We start from the raw sequence: 21,305 nt of genomic DNA, 5'->3' as shown, positions 1-21,305 counted from the left end.
TAATTAGTAATACAGGGTGTAATACTCCTGAAATAATATTCCAAGAAAATTATTTTTTCTATAATTTCTGTCTGAAAATTGTGCTGCGGCCTATACACACACGCGGCCTATACATGCGTAAATACGGTATATCACTGTTGCTAATTCACACACACTACAATTCAATACAGCATGCACTAAGTCTTCTCAGTCTGCTGTACCTTTATTGGTTGTCGCATGGTAACGGCTTCCAATGCCATAGCTTCCTCAGCATCTGTGTTCACACCCTTACTGGCCTATGACTGTCTGCCAAGTAACTGAACTCTAGACTTGTCCTGCTTATAACATCTTGGCACAGACTGCATAGAAAACACCATTTCCAACTGTTTGTCTGTTATCAATTCATTACCTATATGTACTTAGTTTGGGGGAAGTACTATAAAATTTAATGGAATAAATGAATGAAAAGAGACACTTTGACAGAAATGCAAGTTTTGAGGTACCTGATTTATGTATTTATTAGTTTTAGTTACATTACCTGCAGGTGCTAGAGTGGGGCTCATTCAGTGTTTGACTTCAGATGCATGTATGAGGTGCTATTGGAAAGTCCCCGGACAAGGTCAAAAAAGAAATGCTGGCTTAACTTATTTAATTTTGGCTTCCATCTCCTTCAAAATAGTCTCCTTGGGAATGTATACAGTGATCCAATCATTTTTTTCTCTGCTTCAAAAGCACTGTGGAAGTCATTTTCCTTAATTCTGTTGTGTACCGCTTGCAATTCCCTTTGGATGTGAGACACTGTTTCAAAATGTCGTCCCTTCAGTTTCATTTTCAATTTGGGAAACAAAGCAAAAGCACAGGGGGCTAAGTCCGCCGAGTAGGGAGGATGGGAAAAGATAACCATGTTGTTCTTAGTAAAAAACTGTATGGTTTTCAGGGACGTGTGGTTGGGCGCGTTGTGGTGAAGGAGCTAGTTGTGTTTGCACCAAAGTTCTGGTCTTCTTTGTCACACATTTTCTCTCAAGCGTCTCAAAATGTCACAATAAAAGTCAGAGTTACTGTAGTGTTAGGAGGAACAAATTCGCAGTAAATAATCCCCTTCATGTCGAGAAGGAACAGTGAGCATGCTCTTTGTTGATCTCTGGACCTGCTTTGCATTTTTGCTCTTGGTGATTATGGGCTCTTCCACTGCAACAGTTGTTGCTTTGTTTCTGGATCATAACCATAAATCCAACTTTCATCACCCATTATGATTCTAGAGATAAAAGTTGGTTCCTCATTATCCTTCTGTCATAAGTCAAGAGACACGTTTATGTATGGCTGCTTTTGATCATTTGTCAAGTGTTGGGGAACAAACTTCATGGCAGTGTAGCGCATGTTCAAATTATGTGTTAAGATCTCCTGGCAAACTCCATAACTGATCCCAACGGTGTCTGCGAGCTCATGGATTGTTCAGCGACGCTCTTCATGGATGAGTTCTCAAATTTTATCAGCATTTTCTTTCATTTTACTGGTGCTTGGTCATCCTGAATGTTCATCAACTGACATTCAACCTGCCTTGAAATGTGAATGCCATTCAAAAACTGCTGTTCAGCATAAAGAATGTTCTCCAAGAGCCTCCTGAAGCATTTCAAGGGTTTCAATAGCGGATTTACCGAGCTTCACACAAAACTTTATGCAGACTTGATTTTGCTATCCATTGCAGACAAAATGAAACATGAAATTGAAAAAGCACTCATGTAGAGACAGTGCATGTTGACAGCATGATATCACATGGCAGACTGAAGCAATAGGCTTGCAAAAGTGTGACCTTGGCCCCCCCTCTCATCTTCTTTCTCTGAGGCAGTTGCAACAGTAACAGTCTGGGAACTTTGTTGTGTGCTTGCATGCACACTCTCATAAATACATGTTTTTTTTAACCTACTTTCCTTATTTTGAAAAAAAAAAAAAATAAAAGCAGGCTGCCTGTGTGTCTGTGTAGCCCCCCCTCACTCTATCAACTTTTGAAAGCCTAAATCAGTCATTGTAAAACTTGATATGTATATCATGGCACCTGAGCCCAACTGAATGGTGTACTTCATAAATCCCTCCCATCAATCTGTGTGTATTTGTGTTCCCCTGTCATTGCTAGGCAATTGCTGGGTGAAACCATTACTGTGTCAATGAAAACACTCACACCAATAGAAGATCTGATGGANGATGTAAGACTCATTCCGCTGAATTTAGTCGAGGCATACACCGCGTCGAAGTGAAGCGTGTGGGGACGGGTGTAGTAGTATTCTTGTGCATTAGTTCTCCTACATTACTGGTTTTTGCATTCTTTTAATATACTGTAGTTAAGTAAATGTAATGCTGATTATTGTTACTTCATTTAATTTTTCAGAGCATCAAATCATCTGCTTGCCAAGAAGGAAAAATACAACTTTGAGACAATCCACAATATAGATCCATACGGATCTGACTTTGTACCTACATTCCGAGGCGGCATGAAGTGCTGGAATATGTGTATCCAGTACTGGTTGGCTGTAAACGTTTACAAACGGCTTCCAAGGAATCAGTTTAGGTGTGATTCATGAACTTGGGAAATTTATGAATACATTTTTCTTATGGTAAGGCTAATACTTACTTACTTACGGAGCTGAGCCCTTCTGGAGGAGCTGCCAATTCTGCAGCTACTCAAGAATTTCCCAGCATTTTATGGAACTCAAAGGTTCATTACCATGTTCACAAGAGCCCTCCACTGAGCCAGATCTATCCAATCCATCCCATCCCATCCCATCCTATCTCTAAGATCCATTCTAATATTGCCCACCTACCTATGCCTTGGTCTTCTCTGTGGTCTCTTTCCTTCTGGCTTTCCCACCAATATCCTGTACACATTCCTCGTCTCCCCCATTCATGCTACATGACAAGCCCACCTCATCCTCCCTGACTTGATCATTCTAATTATACTTGGAGAAGAGTACAAATTATGAAGCTCCTCATTATGCAGTTTTCTCCAACCTCCTATCACTTCATCTGTCTTCAGTCCAAATATTCCCCTCAACACCCTCAGTTTATCACACAGAGATATTGGGTTTTCGGACTTTATCCATGGTCGTGGTTTTAAGATAACTAAGAAAGGCACGACGTTTCAGAAACTGTATCTGTTTCCGTCCACAGGTGAGGGAAAACACCTATTTGTTGGGTCCCTTAGAAAGAGCTAGCCTCAATCACTGGATCCAGTAATGTCAGTAATGGCTGTGAGGCTGACAAAAATAGGTCATTTGAGTATTGGGATTGTATCAAGAAATATTTCAGCATGTGGAGAATGCACCACTAAAGTCCAGCTCTATAGCAGTACTCCCAATATTCAGTACATTTTCATTAAAAAAGTTAGAAACCAGTCTTCACAATATGTGAGATACATAAAAGAAAAATTCTGAAATTTTAACTTCCTGTTTTGTTACTGGCAGAACCACCCTATTCTGAGTCATTCTTCATCTGCAGATTTTAATTTTGGTTTGGAGTTCCATCAGTGCTTTTCTAAGGGCTAAGGGATTTTACAGAGAAGAAACGTGGGAAGCAGTACTTTAAAGCAACAAAGTTCTGCAAAAAAAAGAAAATATGAATCAAGAATTCACTCTGAAAGAACAATTAAAAATATTAGCTGACTGCAAGGCACAAGGTGTGCTGTGTATGTCAGATGTCAAGGGAACAAATGACTGGTGTACTGTGTATTTTAAAGAGCGCTGAAGGGCTAACATATGACAAACTTGTGTCTCATATCTGAGAAAACGTTCTGAATTGCAGCTAAAAGAACTGTAACCACTTCTCTGTAAATATTTAACTTCAGATTTTAAATACTTAGACCTTTGAACAAGTGACTATGTTTGGAGTGTGATTTTGCATACCATCTTATATACTCATATCATGTATACTCATACAAATGCTTTCTTGTTTTAGTAAAATTTATTAAATCCTCTTTGTGAAGTTCCTTTGTACAGAGCTTGAAAGGTACTGAGGTCATCTCATTTCATTATTAAGAATGTCATCACTAACTTCAAGGATTGAACCTGTTTACATTGTTCCTTCTCCTGCAGAACTGTGGCGGCTGAAATGTTGGACGTTATTCTTTGTCTTACTTTTATTTAAAACAGAGTTTTCGAGAATTTATTTTTGTCTCCATCAGATAAAAAGCGAACTCAGTTAAGCCCAATTGTTAGATCTAGTCCCTCTGTCCCTGTGATCGCTCCACATATTCTTAATATTAGCAGTAGGTGGAGGTGAGTGGGCAGCGTTGTGCCTGACCAGTGGTACCCCATTCGATATGAGGCTGGGGTTGATCTGAAAGAGAAAGACCTCTGACTCTGTTTGAATTCGAACCCCCCTTTCCTCATTTATTAAGCACATAAGGCAGTTATATTGACTGGACTTTCTCGATTCCTTCCTTAATATATAAATTTCATATATACTGGACAGTGTTTCTTTATGATACTGTGGCATTCTTACAGTGTAGTAAGCATTCATTCAGTTTGAAGAAATAATACTGTTTTCTTTTTCAGAGCTCTCATTACCATGACTGTGTCCGCTATATGGCACGGGGTGTATTTAGGCTATTATCTGTGCCTCATGTCTGCTCCCATGTACCTCCCTGTAGAGGATGTGTATGTAAAAATCAGGAAAGATACCACTGGATGGGTATGTATATGTATGTCATATATACTGGTAAACTAAACCAAGTCAAGAAAGGGAGTTCTGGCAACATTTATGTTGTTCACTTTATTTTAAGAGCTAGCAATTACATAAGGAGGATAGAAATTCTTGTACATTAGAAACTGTGAAACAGCAAAAGAATGTAATTGTCTTTGTGTCAATATGCACTGCCAAAGTACCTATTTTATACAGATCCTAGGTTTTTAACTTCTAGCACACAAAAATATTTAAAATGTATAAATATGTTTATAATTTATCACCATTTAAAATTTTACAATTCATATGTTGTTGGACATTATCCATAATCTTGTCTGTTCTTAAAAAACCGTCCTGTTTAAAAAAAAACAAAACAACGTTTCGGGGACTGGATTCTGTCCCCGTCTTTAGGTAAAACCTACTCAGTTGGGTCCAATAGACAGAGCCAGCCCCTATCTCCAGACAACTATGCCGGTTTCAGAAGGGGTTCATAATCCAAGCACAACACAAACCATCTGTGAGAGCTAAGAAATAGTGAAGCCATCACATATGAGGCCTTGCACCAGAGAAGTATCTTGAATGAAATCATACCTAGAGAGAAGCAATACTCCTCGTGGTACCAACACATGAAACAAATAGTTACCCCCTCCAGCTACACTTGACGGCGCTGTAGTCTGTTGACTTCTGTGATGACAGGGGTTCCAGATGGGAGAGATATCCACACTGGGTTGACTGATTGGATGGTCCAGCAGTGACATGGGCTGATTCCTTGTATTTCCTGTATGTGGTGTTGGGTTAGATCTACAAGACCTTCGCTTCATTCCAACGAATTTTGTGGTGTTCCTCGTATGCATGTTGGGCTAATTTACATTTTTCTAGCAAACCCTGGTTCATATTATATTTGTGCTCCTTAATGCGTACTTCTAGGGGTCTGCTAGTTTCACCGATGTAACATCTGCTGCAGTCGGAAGGGATGCTATACACACAGTGCTTCGTTTTCTGGGCATCTCTAACGGGTCAAGTTTTCATTAATGTCCCCCAGAGCGTATGTTTCGTTTTGAAGATTGTTCTAAGCTGAAAATGGTTCCCGATGCATCTGAATTTCTCGGCGATACCCTTGACATATGGGATGAGTACAGTGCCCCGGTATGTTCTGCCTGAAGAGGGACGATTTCTTGTCGATGGCTTCAATACAGAGTTCACAAATTCTTTAGGATATTCACTGAGCATCAGGTCATGTCTTATGTTTCTGATTTCGCTACTAAAATCCTTCTGGTTTTGTCATACGACCTTCGCTCTGTTGACCAAACTATGAACAACTCCCCTTTTTACATGGTGTGGGTGATTGGACTTGAAGTGAAGATAACGGCCAGTATGAGTAGGCTTTCGGTACACTTGGTGGTCAGTTTTGGACCCTGTTTCGTAACCAAAACCTCCAAAAATGGAAGTGCATTATTAACTTCAACTTCCATAGTGAATTTGATAGTAGGCCTGATGTTGTTAATATGTTGAAGAAATTCCTGTAGCTTTTTCGGTCCATATGGTCATATCACAAACGTGTTGTCGACATATCTAAGCCATTTAGCAGGCTTGTATTCAGCTGTGTCTATTGCTATTTCTTCAGAATGCTCCATGAAAATATTACTGACCACCAGAGATAGTGAGTTTCCCATTGCCATACCTTCCTTTTGCTGGTAGAACGTATCTTCAAACTGGAAGTATGTGGTTTTTAAGCAGATGTCTAGTAGTTCCATCACATCTTCAACTTGTAAAGGTGAGCGTTCTGGGAAGGAAGGATCCATTCTGAGTCTATTTCTTACGATTTTTAAGACCTGTTCCACTGGTATGTTGGTGAACAAACTAACAACGTCAAAACTTACAAGGCAGTCTTCTTTTTGCAGGTTGATATCCTGTATTGATTTTATAAAATGTTCAGAGTTCTTTACGAAGGAATCTGTGTTTCCAGATTGAGGGCTGAGGATCTTATGGAGGAATTCAGCTAATGCATAGCAAGGAGAATCAGTAGAACTAATTATTGGTCTGAGTGCGATATCAGGCTTGTGTATTTTGGGGAGTCCATAGAGGTGAGGGGGTTTGCTGTGGTAGGGGGTCAATTTTCTCTTCAGTGCTGCGGGAAGAATAGTTTTATGTTTAGTAAGGAGTGTCCATATTTTTCTCTCAATTTGAGCTGTAGGATCCTTGCGTAAAATTTCATATACCCTTGCATCTAGGAGGCTGACTATCTTCTCCTTGTAAGTAGATTCGATCAACACCACCATGCAGTTTCCCTTGTCAGCTTGTAGAATTTGTATATGCCCATTATTTTTTAAAGATTTTAACGCCATGGATTCCCTCCTCGTCATGTTAGAAGAAAAAGGTTTTGCTTTCTCTAACATACACCAGATCCGCCAACAGAACCGCATACCCAAGGTGGGGGGAAGTCTGGACCTAGCAGATTCTGCCGCACATGCCATGTCAAGATTAGACATTCTGTTGTTTATTGCGAAATTCAGCCCTTTCTTCAGAATGGATTCTTCAGATTCTGTAAGAACATGGTCGGATCTCCTTTAGCTTCAGAAAATTATGTTTGTATGAGCTTTCCACTGCTTCTGAAACTGGCATAGGTGTCTGGAGATAGGGGCTAGCTCTGTCTATTGGACCCAACTGAGTAGGTTTTACCTGAAGACGGGTACAGAATCCAGTCCCCAAAACGTTTTTTTTTTTTAAGAAACAGGAAGGTTTTTTAAGAACAGACAAGATGATGGATAATGTCCAACAACATATTAATTGTAACAATTTTCCATTGTCACAAACTTTTAGATCTCATTTTAAATTTTGCCAGTTGTGACCATCAAACAGAAGAGCAAAGTCAGATCTCAGATGATCTGCATGTTCGTATTTTATATTATAGAAAAGTGACTTCAAATGAGTCCTGTAGTCTTCAGAGATTCATAAATTTGGTAACATTCTGTTTAAGTCTTCCAATGTAAAGCATAACAGAATGCTTTAGTACAAAAAAAGTGTAATAAGATTTTTTTTAATGCTAGTGGGATGGGACTAAGTCCCTTGTACTGCGGCCATTTCTGGCCTGTTGTACCAGCCCCAGATGATAGGTGAGGGTGATTGTGGAGCAATTGGTGGAATGAAGATTGGCAGGGGAAACCGAAGTACTCGGAGAAAACCTGCCCCAGCGCTGCTTTGTCCACCACAAATCCCACTTGACCAGACCCGGGATCGAACCCGGGCCGCTGCAGTGGGAAGCCAGCGACTAACCGCTTGAGCTGTGGTGCAGCCTATTAAGAAGTTACTTGAAGATTACTGTGTATGATAGAAGAAGTACTGATTTTAATTGTTACACAGGAGCTTAAGCTGAAATCTCTTTTAAATTATGGATGTTAAAGAGAAGGTTTAAGAACTTGAAGATGTGTCTAAAGGCATGATATTTGGTGCCAAATAAAGACGAAGGGATTGTATATTGGTACTAATTTCAACAACGTTTTTAAATTGTACATATCACATGACAGTGTGGTTCAAAATTTGAATAGTATTAAAATGCTTTTTTCAGTAGTTGTTGTATGAAGATATGAAACATTAAACAGATCAACTCGGCCTTAATTTCTCTGTTTCAGAAAATATCCAGTAATTTTTATTTTGTTGCAGGAAGCAAAGGCTTGGGACTTTTTCCTGTGGTTCTTCAAAATGCAAGCATTCTCATACATGGCCATTGTCTTTTTGCTGCTACGTATTGACCTGACCATTAAATTTTGGAGCTCCATCTACTTTGCAGGGCACGTTGTTGCTATCATTCTCTTTGTTCTTGGTAAATTCATTCTTAAGTCCCGCAAGAAGAACAAACATGTATCCAAAACTGAGTAATTTGGATTCATCTTCAGAGCTGAAATGACCTCTACCTGCTATATACCTACAGTTTTGTTTCACACTTGACATAAATGAAACCTGCGTCTCTCTGACATTTTTATTTTTAGGAGTTTTATAAAAATAATGAAGAATAGAGGCTACAGATTATTAATTACCATAGGATCTAACGTTCATAATGGATGTGATTTTCTGTTGTGAATGTAGCAATCACAGGGTGTGCTAAAATTTGGTAAATATTATTACATGCATGCTTCTAACTTAAAACATTACTGAATTGGCAAATGTCAGGAATATTGTCACATGTAGGGGGGGCTTTATTGACAACTTATACACACAACTGGCAATTGCAGAACATACAGTGCTATTACTGATCTACACACTTACAGTTCACTGTTACACACCCACTACGGTTCTTAGTCTTCACTAGTCTTATCCTTGCAGTGAATTTATAACAGTCTCGCTATAAATTCAAATCACACATGAAGTCTTCTTTTCACAGCCTAATTCCTTTCTTGCCATTATCCTGCAACTGCCATTTCCGAAGGCTCAAATCGATTCCTCTGCTCCCAAGCTAATATCCTAGCAGACTGGCATCTCAGAACTCAACTAACTCTTCTCAGCTGAACTCTTTTTTTTATAACCACAATTTTGCATGGACCACAGAATACACAGCCTCTCTATTGTTGGGATGGCATGTTTACAGTGCTGTTGCATAGTAATGGAAGTCACTCGATTCTTGCTTGCATATTCATTTCAGCGTGAATGTGTTTACTGACTTGTTGCCTAGCAATTGAACATCTATTCTGATGTCACTGTTACAGCTTTTGGGTGTCATGTCACAATCTCTTGACTGAATGGAATTTTTAACTGAACTGTGCTTAGATATATTTCAATTAACCTGCGGGAACATCCCACATACTATCATGCTGTTTTGCCGATCAACAGTTAACACTCACTCCTAAGTCCATGGCACGTTGCTGTCAGCTCTCATATTTATACAGCGCTCGCTGTCCAGTTCACTTTTCACCATCACATGCGCTAACCAATCACATTGCTGCCAGCACTCGTATTTATACACACTCACTGTCCAGGCCACATTTAAATCATCACGTGCGCTAGCCAATCAGCACCCACAATAGCAACTGCAAGTTTTGCTCCTCCATGGTATAAAAGGTGCAGCTCCAACCCAGCAATCATCAGTGACCACATCAGCCAGTCAGTCATCACACTTAGTCCAGAGTGATCGGTCTTCGAAGTCATCGGCTCTTCACTGCATCAGGGATGGCTGCCTCGGCTCTCCGGCGGTCATGCCCAACACACCGGGCAACTGGCGCAGCTGCCGCCACTCCAGTGACCGCGCTCCACGACCAGACGTCTTCCAGCAACCATGCTCTGTGACCAGGCAACTTCCAGCAACTGCCGCACTGTGACCAGACAACTAACTCAGCTGCCACAACATTAGCCAACATCTATTTCTACCAGCGCACGCAGCCCTACATCACCGGCCAGACAGACCAGCCGAACAGTCGTAAAACTCTATTTACTTTGGTGGAGCAATCAGCCCTTTTGAGGGCCCACAAACTTTCCAAAGTGGTTGTCTATTGGAGTATCAAGAAATCCCACAAACCCAAAGAAAAGACAGTTTAAAATGAAAAAAACTAATTTCTGTTGTTTTATTCCCTGTTTCTCATGTAATCATTTGTATTTTGATTTGAAGTTGGTAGATTTGTCAGATAAAACACATCTGGTTTACAGCGTGGAGTGACTTGGTTCTGTTCTGCTTCATACTTTGTGAAAAGTATGTTGAGTATCTGGACAGTTCTTTTATATTTCAAAGATTATGAAAGGATTCATATCATCTGATATTTGACAAGAAATAATAGTATGTTCATTTGAAGTGGCCAAGCCACAAATGTGATAACTCTCCTCTGTCTAGTGTTGAGGTCAAAAATAGTGGAGTTATATTTCCATTTCCCCATATATTAAGTAAAAGTATACAATTTTACCGGTACCTCTTTTAAAATATAATAAGCAAACATATACCAGGAACGTGACTGCTTCTGTGGCCTAGTGGTCAGTGTTCCTGGCTAAAGATCCAGATGTCATGAGTTCAATTCCTGGCACTACCAGATTTTCTGAGAAGTAGTAGGTCTGGAACGGGGTTCACTGTCTCGTAAGGCTAATTGAGGAGCTATTTCAAGGAAATAGCAGCTCCGGTCTAGAAAACCGATATCAACGGCCATAGGGATTCATTGTGCTGACCATGTGACACCCTCTGTCTGCTAAAAGTTGGCACTAACTTCGCTAACAAGCAGCGGTAGCCCAGTCAGTATAGTTTGCTTGCGGAGTACAGGCCACTGAGTTTGTTTGTCTATAGCATGATAGTAATGTCCCCTTTTAATTTAGAACAGCTATTGGCTTGTCATTATCATTAATGAAACATTACACTGTAAAAATATTCACTTTTGCTTTCTTGTAAACTGGTAGTTATTGTATTATATTGTCACATGTTGGGTGTTTGTAACGCGACAATTAACTTCATGCCATCTTATATGTAGCAAATTTATTGTACACTCGCTCTTACACTTACACAATTCACAATTTCACAGCCATCTGCAGTGTCACAATTACTTCTCCTGCTGTAGTCACTTCCATTCACTCGATACAACTCGATAACAACTCGTAGCTGCTGGACTTCAACTCATACTGAATACTCCTCTCTCTGAAGGCTGAAAACTGACTACTAATGCTCAAGTAACTCTGGCGAATGCTAGACTGCAACTGCACTTGGCGACAGCTAGACTTCCACTGCTCTTGATGACTGCTAGACTTACACTGAACTCCCTAGGTATACCAGTTTCTCTTATAAACCCTCAACCAGACAGCGAAAAATGCACCTCGCTTCCCTGTTGTGTAATCACCATGTTTACCGATTGCCTAGCAATAGTCACTGCATGGACTTGCCTGTCGCATGACGTCACAGCCTAGCAGGGAGGGGTGTTTACCAAGCGTTGGGTGGTGATGGAAGGAGTGGGGGTATGTGACGTCACTTGCAGAAACGCAGAGTTCACATGACCCCTACTTTCTGTTGCTCCATCCGCGTTACATTTCACCCTTCTAAAGGCTGTTCATCCCGAACGGCCTCACGGTACATCCCCGTTCCTTTTTCTTTGGTGTTTGCCTTTGGGGAGCTACCTCCGCCCCCTTTCTTCAAGGTGCTCGTCCCGAGCAGCTCTGTGGTCCAGCAGTCGATGATTCCATCATCTCACATTCATTCATTCATTCACTCATTCAAGCTTGGGAGGCCGGTGCTTACCAAGCGTTGTGTGGCGATTGAAGGAGTGAGGGTATATGACGTCTCTTGCGGAAATGCAGAGTTCACGTGGCCCCTACTTCCTGTTGCGCCATCCACGTTACATATTCATGTTCTTTACCAGGCAGTACTACACATTAATTCTTCATTTGATTCAAATTCACCAGATATATTTTGAATTATTACAGTTCATCATAAAATCATGATCAGTTGTCTGATTGCATGTGATACCTACATTTATCCCTCACAGTGACCAATCAGACATCTCAAACTGGCAGTACCATGCCAATTTAAATCACCATTTCATCATCATAAGTGAACATACTATAGATGTCAGGGGATGTGTATCCTTTTCTACAGAAAGTACATCCCCTTATTGACCTTTGTTGCCAAGAAGACAAATTCTAAAAAATGAGACAGATTTGTTTAGAGACTCATGAACTCCAGCAGTAATTATAAGGTAATTTTTCGAGGTTGTGTGGTCAACAGTCGTGTATTACATTCAGGAGATGCTGTATTTGATTCTTGGTCAAGAGGCCACCAATGGTGAGATGTTTTGTGTTTTTCCTGAATCTCTCAAGGAAGAATTGTGTTCTAATACTTTGAAATAGGTTATTTAGGCCATTTATGCTTCCTTCCATACCTGTCATCACTGAGAGTCATCCTATGCATCACATCTGCTTTGGGAAGAGTGTCATTAATTAAAGTAGGAAATATGATCATGAGGTATGCAGATAATATTCTTGATCAGCTGTACTAACTGGTACTTTTCATGGTTTTTCGTGGTCCTCTGAGGAACCTGTGGAAGTACTTTAACCTGTTACACCCACAGAAGGTTTTGTGAACCTGTCTGTAGCATTTGTCAGTAAATGAAATTCTGAGTGCAACCACTGCCATCTTTCATTGATTTTGGAGCCTGCAGAGGGAAGATGATGATAGCTTGGGAATATATTTGAGTCAGCTGGTTCAGAGTTGAAATGGAGGGGGACACAGACATCATGGTGATCTTGTAAGCTTACATTTTTTCCTTTAAGGTGTGGAAAGTAGGCTGAAACTTGAACACTTGACAATGAAATTTCTGGAAAAATTGTCTTCCAGAATGAAACCTGAGTTCTGGTGAAGTGAAGATACGAGTATGTATTTGAAAGGTTGAAGACAGGCTAGGAAGTTATATTTCACTATGCAGATACTCTGCTCTTAAGTTACCTGATAAAATTAGTAGATCTGGATTTGCCAAAGTCTTGAATGGTGCAATTTTTTTTACTTTTTGTAGGGGGAAAAGGATGAAGAACAATAGTTTGTATGAATGCGTTTATTGGTGCAGCAGCTTATGGAATGAGAATATGATAATGTTGATCCTGTATTTCTCAGTCCAGTATATTGCTGAATTTTTATGGAGATGATTTCATGTTTTGCTAATACACTTGGTCATCGACTTAACAAACAGCCGCGCTTATGACCACAAAAAGATGATTAGAATGTAAAGATTTTTAAAAATAAATTATAAAGATGATAAAAGGATTAGAAAGGTTAAAAAATACTGTTAATAAATATATGGCCCACATACGACCAGATCGACTTGACCTGTCAGTCAGAACGTAAATCGACGACCAAGCGTATTTGTATGTATGTTGACATTTTTATATAATGGTTTCATTTAGTGAATTTCTGAGTGACTCTCTTTTGTGTAAAGATATATTTGATTATACAAATAAATTTTTATTATTAGGGGATACCATATTTATTATCAAATTTGTAATTGATGAGAAAAATGTAAAGGTACACAATGAGGTAGTATATATTAAAGGGACACAATTGTGCTGTATCTGTATTATTCTCTGCTACTGAAGGATGTACTGATTCAGCTATTTCTCTTCTCTATGATGTCTGACTATAGCCTAAAGCATTGGTTCTCAAAAAAGGACATCATATCATGGCCAGTCTGTTAAGACAGTGAAATAACATAAAACTAAGCTATTGAGTTCAACCACATATTAAATAACCTTTCTATTCATTATTAAGGACAGTGTATATTTTCAGATATTTTTGTTTTCTGATTCAAGGTTAGTTTGAATAGCATTTTAACCTCTGGTCTCTGTTCAGGATCTAACATTTACTTTAGTATTCATCAGTTGATATAAGTACAGCAGTCAGATTTGGTATAAATTCTGAAGCCATAATTGTTGCCTATACTAAGGGAGTAAAATAATACAGTCATTTCTAGGCTGGATCTGAGAGTATGAAGACTTTGGTGATAGGACTTTGTTTTATACTGAGATTCAGATAAGATTTTTCTAGTGTGGTATTTTTTGTTGTGTTCATTCCATTGTGACATATACAGAACTTATTTAATAGTAGCTGGTTGATATTTGAGACTCATCAACAAAATGTGATGTACACACGAATATCTCTTTGTGGATTAGCTGGTTTGTGGCTTATTTGTGCACCTTTCTTTATGCGTACTAGCAACCCTCTAGAGAGCCTGTTAGTCTAATTAATATGTCAAACATGACATGTGATTCAGTTTTCCTGTCTGCAGTGCTTACACTTAATAAATGTTTGGTTACCAAACCATGGGGGAGCCAGGATAACAGTCCATATAGTGACTGGCTGTGGGCTGGACGATGGAGGGGTTGGAGTTTGAGTCCTGGTAGGGTCAAGAATTTTCTCTTCTCCACGTCATCCAGACTGGCTCTGGGGCCCATCCATCCTCCTATCCATGGATACCGGTGGCTGTTTCCCCTGGGGTAAAGCGGCCAGGGCGTGAAGCTGACCACTCACCTGCAACTAGTGCTGAGGTCAAGAAAATATGGATCTGTATGTCCATTCCCAATGCGCCTTCATGATGTAGTGCTTAATTAGTTAAGCATATGGACCACTCCATAGCTCAAGCAGTTAGTCGTTGGCTTTCCACTGCATCGGCCCAGGTTCAATCCCGGGTCTGGTCAAGTGGGATTTGTGGTGGACAAAGTGGCGCTGGAGCATGTCTTCTCCAAGTACTTCAGTTTCCCCTGCCAATCTTCATTCCACCAATTGCTCCACAATCACCCTTGCCTATCATCTGGGGCTGGTACAATGGGCCAGAAGTGGCCGCAGTACAAGGGACTTAGTCCCACCCCACTAGCATTAAAAAAAATTAAGTACAGGGACAACTTTACCTTTAACTTTATGTTTACCTTTACCAAATAATGCATGCTATTTGTAGTATATTTGGTCTTACATCCATAAATTTCCCAGTTTTATTCGCAAGGGTTAGCACTCCTACTTCTTATCCAGGAGGCTCCAGGTTGAAATCTTGGCCCAGAGGCATGGTGTCTTGTTGGACGTTTCTGTGGCTTTTCTCAGTCTAGACATGCCAGGCTATTAACTCAAATTAGGCCATGAACATTTTCTTTCACATCTTTTCCAATTCAGTTTTTACAAAACTTACCTTTTGATGCTATATATTTTGAGCTTTTTGAAGTGTCATTAATCTGATTTATATGTGTGCAACTTCCATTTGGACCATCATTTGATCAGTGTTATCTTTATCATTCTCAAAGTAGCCAAGAAATATATTGTAACGTGTTTCGAGTTTGAATCTTGTTGGTCACGTGTGTAAGTCCAATTACACTTCTGACACCAAATGTAACGTGTTTCGTCACTGAAGACGCCGTAGAGATTGTTAATTGGTTAATTCAACAACCTACAAATCTTGGCTACAATTATTTATAACACAGTTGCGGGGTTTCACACTTTATAACCATATTTGCAATATTCAATTCACTCTATCTTCCAGAGTCTTCACGTATTAATAACGCGGGAGCTGTGCAAGTCTGTCTGAATTACACACTCCAAATATAGCTGTACTACAGCACACACAAAGTCTTGAAAGCACACAATAAGTCTTCCACTCGCTGACTTAGTTATCGCACACTGTCACATAAAATCTTGTAACCACGCGTTTGGGTCTTCTTACTGCGACTGCTGCTATATTTCAATTCAACTCGTAGGCTACTGGCTGGAGACCTCACTTTGGCGGCTGATACACTTTAACTGACTTCAAATGCACTCGGCGACGGCCACATTTCAACTCAATTCGTAGGCCGTGTGGTTCACTTATATAGTCGCAGCGCCTGCCTGTTACGCAATCGGTACTGCTGTTGGCTGTTACCCGTGTCACAGCTGCGTTGTATGTTATGTCACCATGGAAGGGGTGAATGGAGCGCTGGCTCACCCGCCACGTCACTGCTGGGTAGAGAGGGGTTGTCCTCCATTGCGCAACATGTCAATATGTTAGATTTTTAATGTTTTTTTTTTGTAATTTAACAAATGGAGGGGGAATATATTTCTTTAGCTGGAACATATTTGCACCTGGTTTATTTTTGTAGGTATGTGTTATAATTATGCTTCTGTTTGCTCTGTAAATATAATGGAGACAAAGAAAATGTGCCATAGTTGCTCATTGTGATGTTACTGGAGAGATGAATTACTGATTTTTCAGTCTCTGAATTTGCTTGGTTAAGTATGTGATATTTTCTTTCTCATTCCATTTATATGTTCATGTGAGATTTGTGGTTCTCATGTTGGAAAATGCTTCTGTTCTGGGATATGATGCTTTGTAGTTGGACAGATAGGTACTAATGTGTTGTAGGGACCTCTTGCCTCGTTCTACAGGTTATAAGAAGATGTAGGTAATTGGTTCCTCTAAAATGTTGATGTGTAGCAATTGAAATATATGGCATCATATTCTAGAAGACTTGTGACTTTCCTTGTCTGTGATAGAAGACATCTGGAAATTTGTTGAATTCTGATGACTCTCATAATGTCCCAATCAGCATGCTAATGTACTTTATTCAAGATGCAGAGTTGCTGATATGGTATGTTGTGGTGCAAGGGTCGTTGAATGTCCGCACACTTCTGTATGATTTTGTACTGCATTCCACGATGTTTCTTTCAGTTTACTTCCTTTGGTGCTTGATACAGATGGTTGTCATGATAAATTCTGATTTTACGTCTTCTCTTTTGTATAAAACTATTATTAAGGACAATATTAGTATCCATATTAAAGTCCTTGTGTTACACTGATTTTAATCTCTTTGGGTGATATTACAATAATGTGACTTATAAATTATGAGCTGTATTTTCCATTTCAAATTTTTGACCCAAAATGTAGTAAGATAAACATACGGAAACGATACCCAGTAAGTTATGCCCACATTATTCAGATCAGTCCAAGCACTGGTAAACAAGAAGAGAGTAGATGTGACATGAGACAGAAGTTCCAGTCAAATTGATTAATGTTTCAGTTTTGTTGTTATATTGGAATTTTGTGTAACAAAATGTGTCACTTTGATCAACGTTTTTATATTGCAGTTCTATTGAGCTGTAGTATATATTCAGTTAAATTTTTGCAAATGGGCTGTGTATGTTTAGCTTGCATATTAGCATTGGATTGTATGTCCAGCTATTTGGAATTATTTTGTGGAAAATAACATTATGTATTCATTATGATGTACTGTGGAATAGAAAACTTGACAACTAATCTTGTCCTGTTAAAACAAATATTCTATATTGTCGGATTATAAAGAAGTACCTAAGCAGTTTGTTCTTGCCACAGAAAATACTCTTACTTGGAGTTAAGTTAAATTAATTTTTGATTTGGTATTTTGTAGTTTCTTCATTTCATACAGACTTCATAATTATATGCTTCCCTGGGTTTTTGTTTGGATTGTGACCATGAATGTAATGTTAGTGTATTGTAAGTGTTGATAAGTTGTCATATTGAGATATGCCACTGATATTGAAGTAAATTAATCTTATTACCCAATATATTTTGCTATCCTCGGTGTTGAATGTTTTATAATGAGACCAGTGGTAGTACTAGTAAGATGCATTCAACATGCCTGGGTAGAAATAACAACCTTATATAGTGTGATGACTGTGGGAAGGTGGATGACAATGTAATGCACAGCTCATTTCATATGCCTTCCTACAGTAATCTTATTGTAATTTCTTGAAAATGTTTTATTTTTAAAGGAAAATGTAATAAATTCTTATGACTGGAGCTCTGATTTCTTATTACACAGAATTTTATTTTATAAGTACCCTGAGTCTAGCATCTGATATTGATTTATGTGTGTGCATTATCACCTGATATTTCAGGAACAGTGATTTTCAAATGTCATTTGACTGGAAACACTGTAAGTACCACAATGATAAACCTCGCTCAGAATAGCCAGTTTTCCAGCTGAGATCAAAATTGAATCATTTTAAATACTAATTAATAATTTTACTGCTGTACTAAACTGCTCAGAATTAGCGTTTTAGCAGGGTGTGATGCTTGATTGTCACCCTAAGGAAAGAACATTAATTGGGAGTGTCTGAAAAAAAAAAAGATGCTAAGGAGAATATTAGGATGTAAGAGAGGAAGTGCTGGTCACGGTAGCCGAGCGGTCTAAGGCATGTACTGTCTTCGCTCGCTTGGAAACCGGGATCGTGGGTTCGAATCCCACTCAGGGCATGGATGTTTGTGTGCGTTTTTCTGTGTTGGTCTACAGGTAGAGGCCTTGCGACGAGCTGATCACTCGCCCAAGGAGTCCTACCGTATGTGTAAGATGTAAAAAAAAAAACGAAGTGAACGGAGTTCATGGAGGTAGGCCTAGGCCCACTGGGGCTGTAGTGCGAAGAAAAAAAAAGAGAAGAAGTAAGGAATGGGAGATCAGAGAAAGCTGCATAATGAAGAGCTTCATCATTTTTACCAGATACTAGGGTGATTAAATGAAAATGAATGAGATTAGCAGAACATTTAGCATGCGTGTGAGGGATGTGAAATGTTCACAGAATTTTAGTCTGAAAATCACAACAGAAAATATGATTCAAGTGTGTGTACTGGATTAAAATTGCTGGGGTCTGCTGTTGTTGTGAACATGGTAATGTTGCTTTCACTTAGAAATAATCAAGATGTGTCTTGCTTAGATGTCAAGTTTCTTAAGGACTCTGCTGTATGTCGTTACTTTACTTTGTTGACTTGCACTAGTAATTTGTGTGGTAGAGTCAGTTTTACACCTCTCTGGATGACACCTAATAGTAGAAATGCTTGTAATTGTTTCTGTGGTTAGGTGTCACTGTAAGAAGAGGTAACAAACTGGATAGGATATGTGTTTTCAATATGTCGACTCATGCTGTTCCCACAAATGCTGCTGGCTAGGAAATTACTTGACTTATAATACGATATTGTGTACAGCTCGTTACTAGGCAACCAAAACGAAACACCGATCACTGCTAAGCAACAGATTCTTAACAAGCAATAATTGAACTACAACAGTGAGGAAAGGTGTTTTCTGAGTGGTCAGTGCTGAAATGTTATCACCAGGACAATTTGGAGCAACAGTTCACTTGTGGGATATTCCGCGTACAATAACGACGTGAGCACGGTAACAGAAGAATTTCTGTTGTCAAGATCCGTTACCGGGAAACGATTATTGAAAGTAGACTGAGAAGGGTTAGGGTGTGCTGTAATGAAGTGTAAAGTGCGTAGATTAGCGATGGCGCTGTAATTACTTGTAGTTATGAGTCGTGTGTTAAAATTGTCGATAAAACCAAATAAAACCCCCGTCTATAGTCACACAACTTCACATGACCATATGGTCCATGTTGTCAGAGGCGGATATACCGGTAAGCGGATAAAGTGACTGCTTAAAGCCCCGAGTTTCGAGGAGCCCTCCAATTGTTCTGTGAACGTTTGACGCTGATCCATTGTATGGCTCACAGAGAGAGTGGCACCCATCGAAGTGGTGCGCGGAACACTGAAAATGGTGCGCGTAATACTGTTGAGAATGCTCCAAAACTGAACTACCAACTGATGAAATTCTGTCTGTACTTACCATAAAAAATCCGTAGAAAGCAATTCTGTTAACAGTAATTGTTTAGTCAGGTTATCTTAAGATTAAACAGCCTTAGAGTCTGATTGTTGCTCGTGTTATTTTTAATAAAACTATTGGCAGCTTAAGTGTGATTTGTTGTTTTCGGCGGTGTGTTTCAAAAGTTGCGAAAACGCTGTCGTGGAAACTTATTCACCCTGGTGGGGTATAAAGGAACGCCCCCTCTCTTCCAAAATTTTAAACCAGTGTTGTAGTTTAAGAGTGGATATGCACTAGTGCTCCTGATAGTGCTAAGGATGTGTCTTTCATATGTGCTGCCGCATTTATGAGGAAAATGAAGCGTGTTAAGTAAAGCTGTTCTCCGGCTTGCATTGCAGTAGACATCGATGAATGCAAATAGGCTCTAAGTGACGAAATGCATGCATTTTTTTCTCTAGTTGATAATTGTTTTAAATCATACAACATTGCTTTATTTCTAAAGAACAGAAAACAAAAATGTGTGTCGTGTTATTGTTATTATAATGTTATACATTTATGATGATGTAACTTTAGGCTTCTTGGAAAGGAATGTGTAAATTCGTTCAAACAAATGCTAAAATTTCTTGTTTCCTCTTCAGTACTCAACACACTTTGAATTTGAAGAATCAGATTAAATTATAACTGAATCAATAAACCTCATTCAAAACAATATTTCTTAATGAATTTATATATTTAATGTTTCATTTGAGCGAGGGCTAATTTTTCAAGGTGTTTATGATTTCATATAAATGTATTGTTATATTTTCATTAACGGTTTGAAGCAATGCTTTCAAATCTGTAAATATTATTTCAGCTACTCCATATAGGGCCCCAGATTTTTCTCCCGCGTGGGCCCAGTGAACCTTAAATCCACCACTGTACGATATAAAACGTAGACTCATAGGTGTCAAAATTATATGACAGAATTTCGATGTGACAAAAAATTATTTACATCTCTGCATAACAATACTTATTATCTTTGATAACAGCACATATTAATGCCACCTGGGAAGTTCACTCGACTGTTGTAATAACATTATTGATCTTAATTAAAATGTACGACGTTTCGGTGACCTCTAATAGCAGGACGATTATGCAACATTTCATAAAAGTCAGTTGAGCGGTTAAAAAATATTAGCTGAGGACCACTACGCATACGGGCGTGATCTGATGAGCCTGTCTTTCCATATAAAATAAAATAAAAGATATAGACCCTAGAAAGAATATGTGTCACAGTTACGCTGCAGACGTGTGACTATATTTATGTGAAGATAGGATATTGGTATAGGCCGTGCCATAGCTCAAGCGGTTAGTCGCTGGGTTCCCACCGCGGCGACCCGGGTTCGATCCTGGGTCTGGTCAAGTGGGATTTGTGGTGGACAAAGTGGCGCTGGGGCGGGTTTTCTCCGAGTACTTCGGTTTCCCCTGCCAATCTTCATTCCGCCAAATTCTCCATCATCATAATCACCCGAGGCAAGTACAATAGGTCAATCAGTGGCCGCCGTGCCGAGTGGACCCAGCTGGACTCCACCCCCCATTAGCAAATTTAAAAAAAAAATACTGGTATGCCAGTTTCGTCGATA

The 21,305-nt window shown here is 39.3% G+C and overlaps 1 protein-coding gene across 1 annotated transcript in view; it reads left to right on the top strand.

Annotated features, from left to right (window-relative positions):
* The window catches only part of LOC111868067 (lysophospholipid acyltransferase 7), a 23,662-nt gene extending 14,803 nt beyond the window's left edge, over positions 1-8,859 (top strand). The window contains exons 6-8 of the mRNA XM_023858434.2: positions 2,363-2,542; positions 4,524-4,659; positions 8,311-8,859. Of these exons, the coding sequence (XP_023714202.1) occupies positions 2,363-2,542; positions 4,524-4,659; positions 8,311-8,526 (532 nt within the window). The 3' untranslated portion in view covers positions 8,527-8,859. The remainder of the gene's footprint in view (positions 1-2,362; positions 2,543-4,523; positions 4,660-8,310) is intronic.
* Positions 8,860-21,305: the final 12,446 nt, after the last annotated feature.

The sequence above is a fragment of the Cryptotermes secundus genome, unplaced genomic scaffold, assembly GCF_002891405.2.
Source record: "Cryptotermes secundus unplaced genomic scaffold, Csec_1.0 scaffold97, whole genome shotgun sequence".
Classification (NCBI taxonomy): domain Eukaryota; kingdom Metazoa; phylum Arthropoda; class Insecta; order Blattodea; family Kalotermitidae; genus Cryptotermes; species Cryptotermes secundus.
The sequence above is the reverse complement of the archived record's forward strand: the minus strand, read 5'-3'. Positions and strand labels throughout refer to the sequence as shown.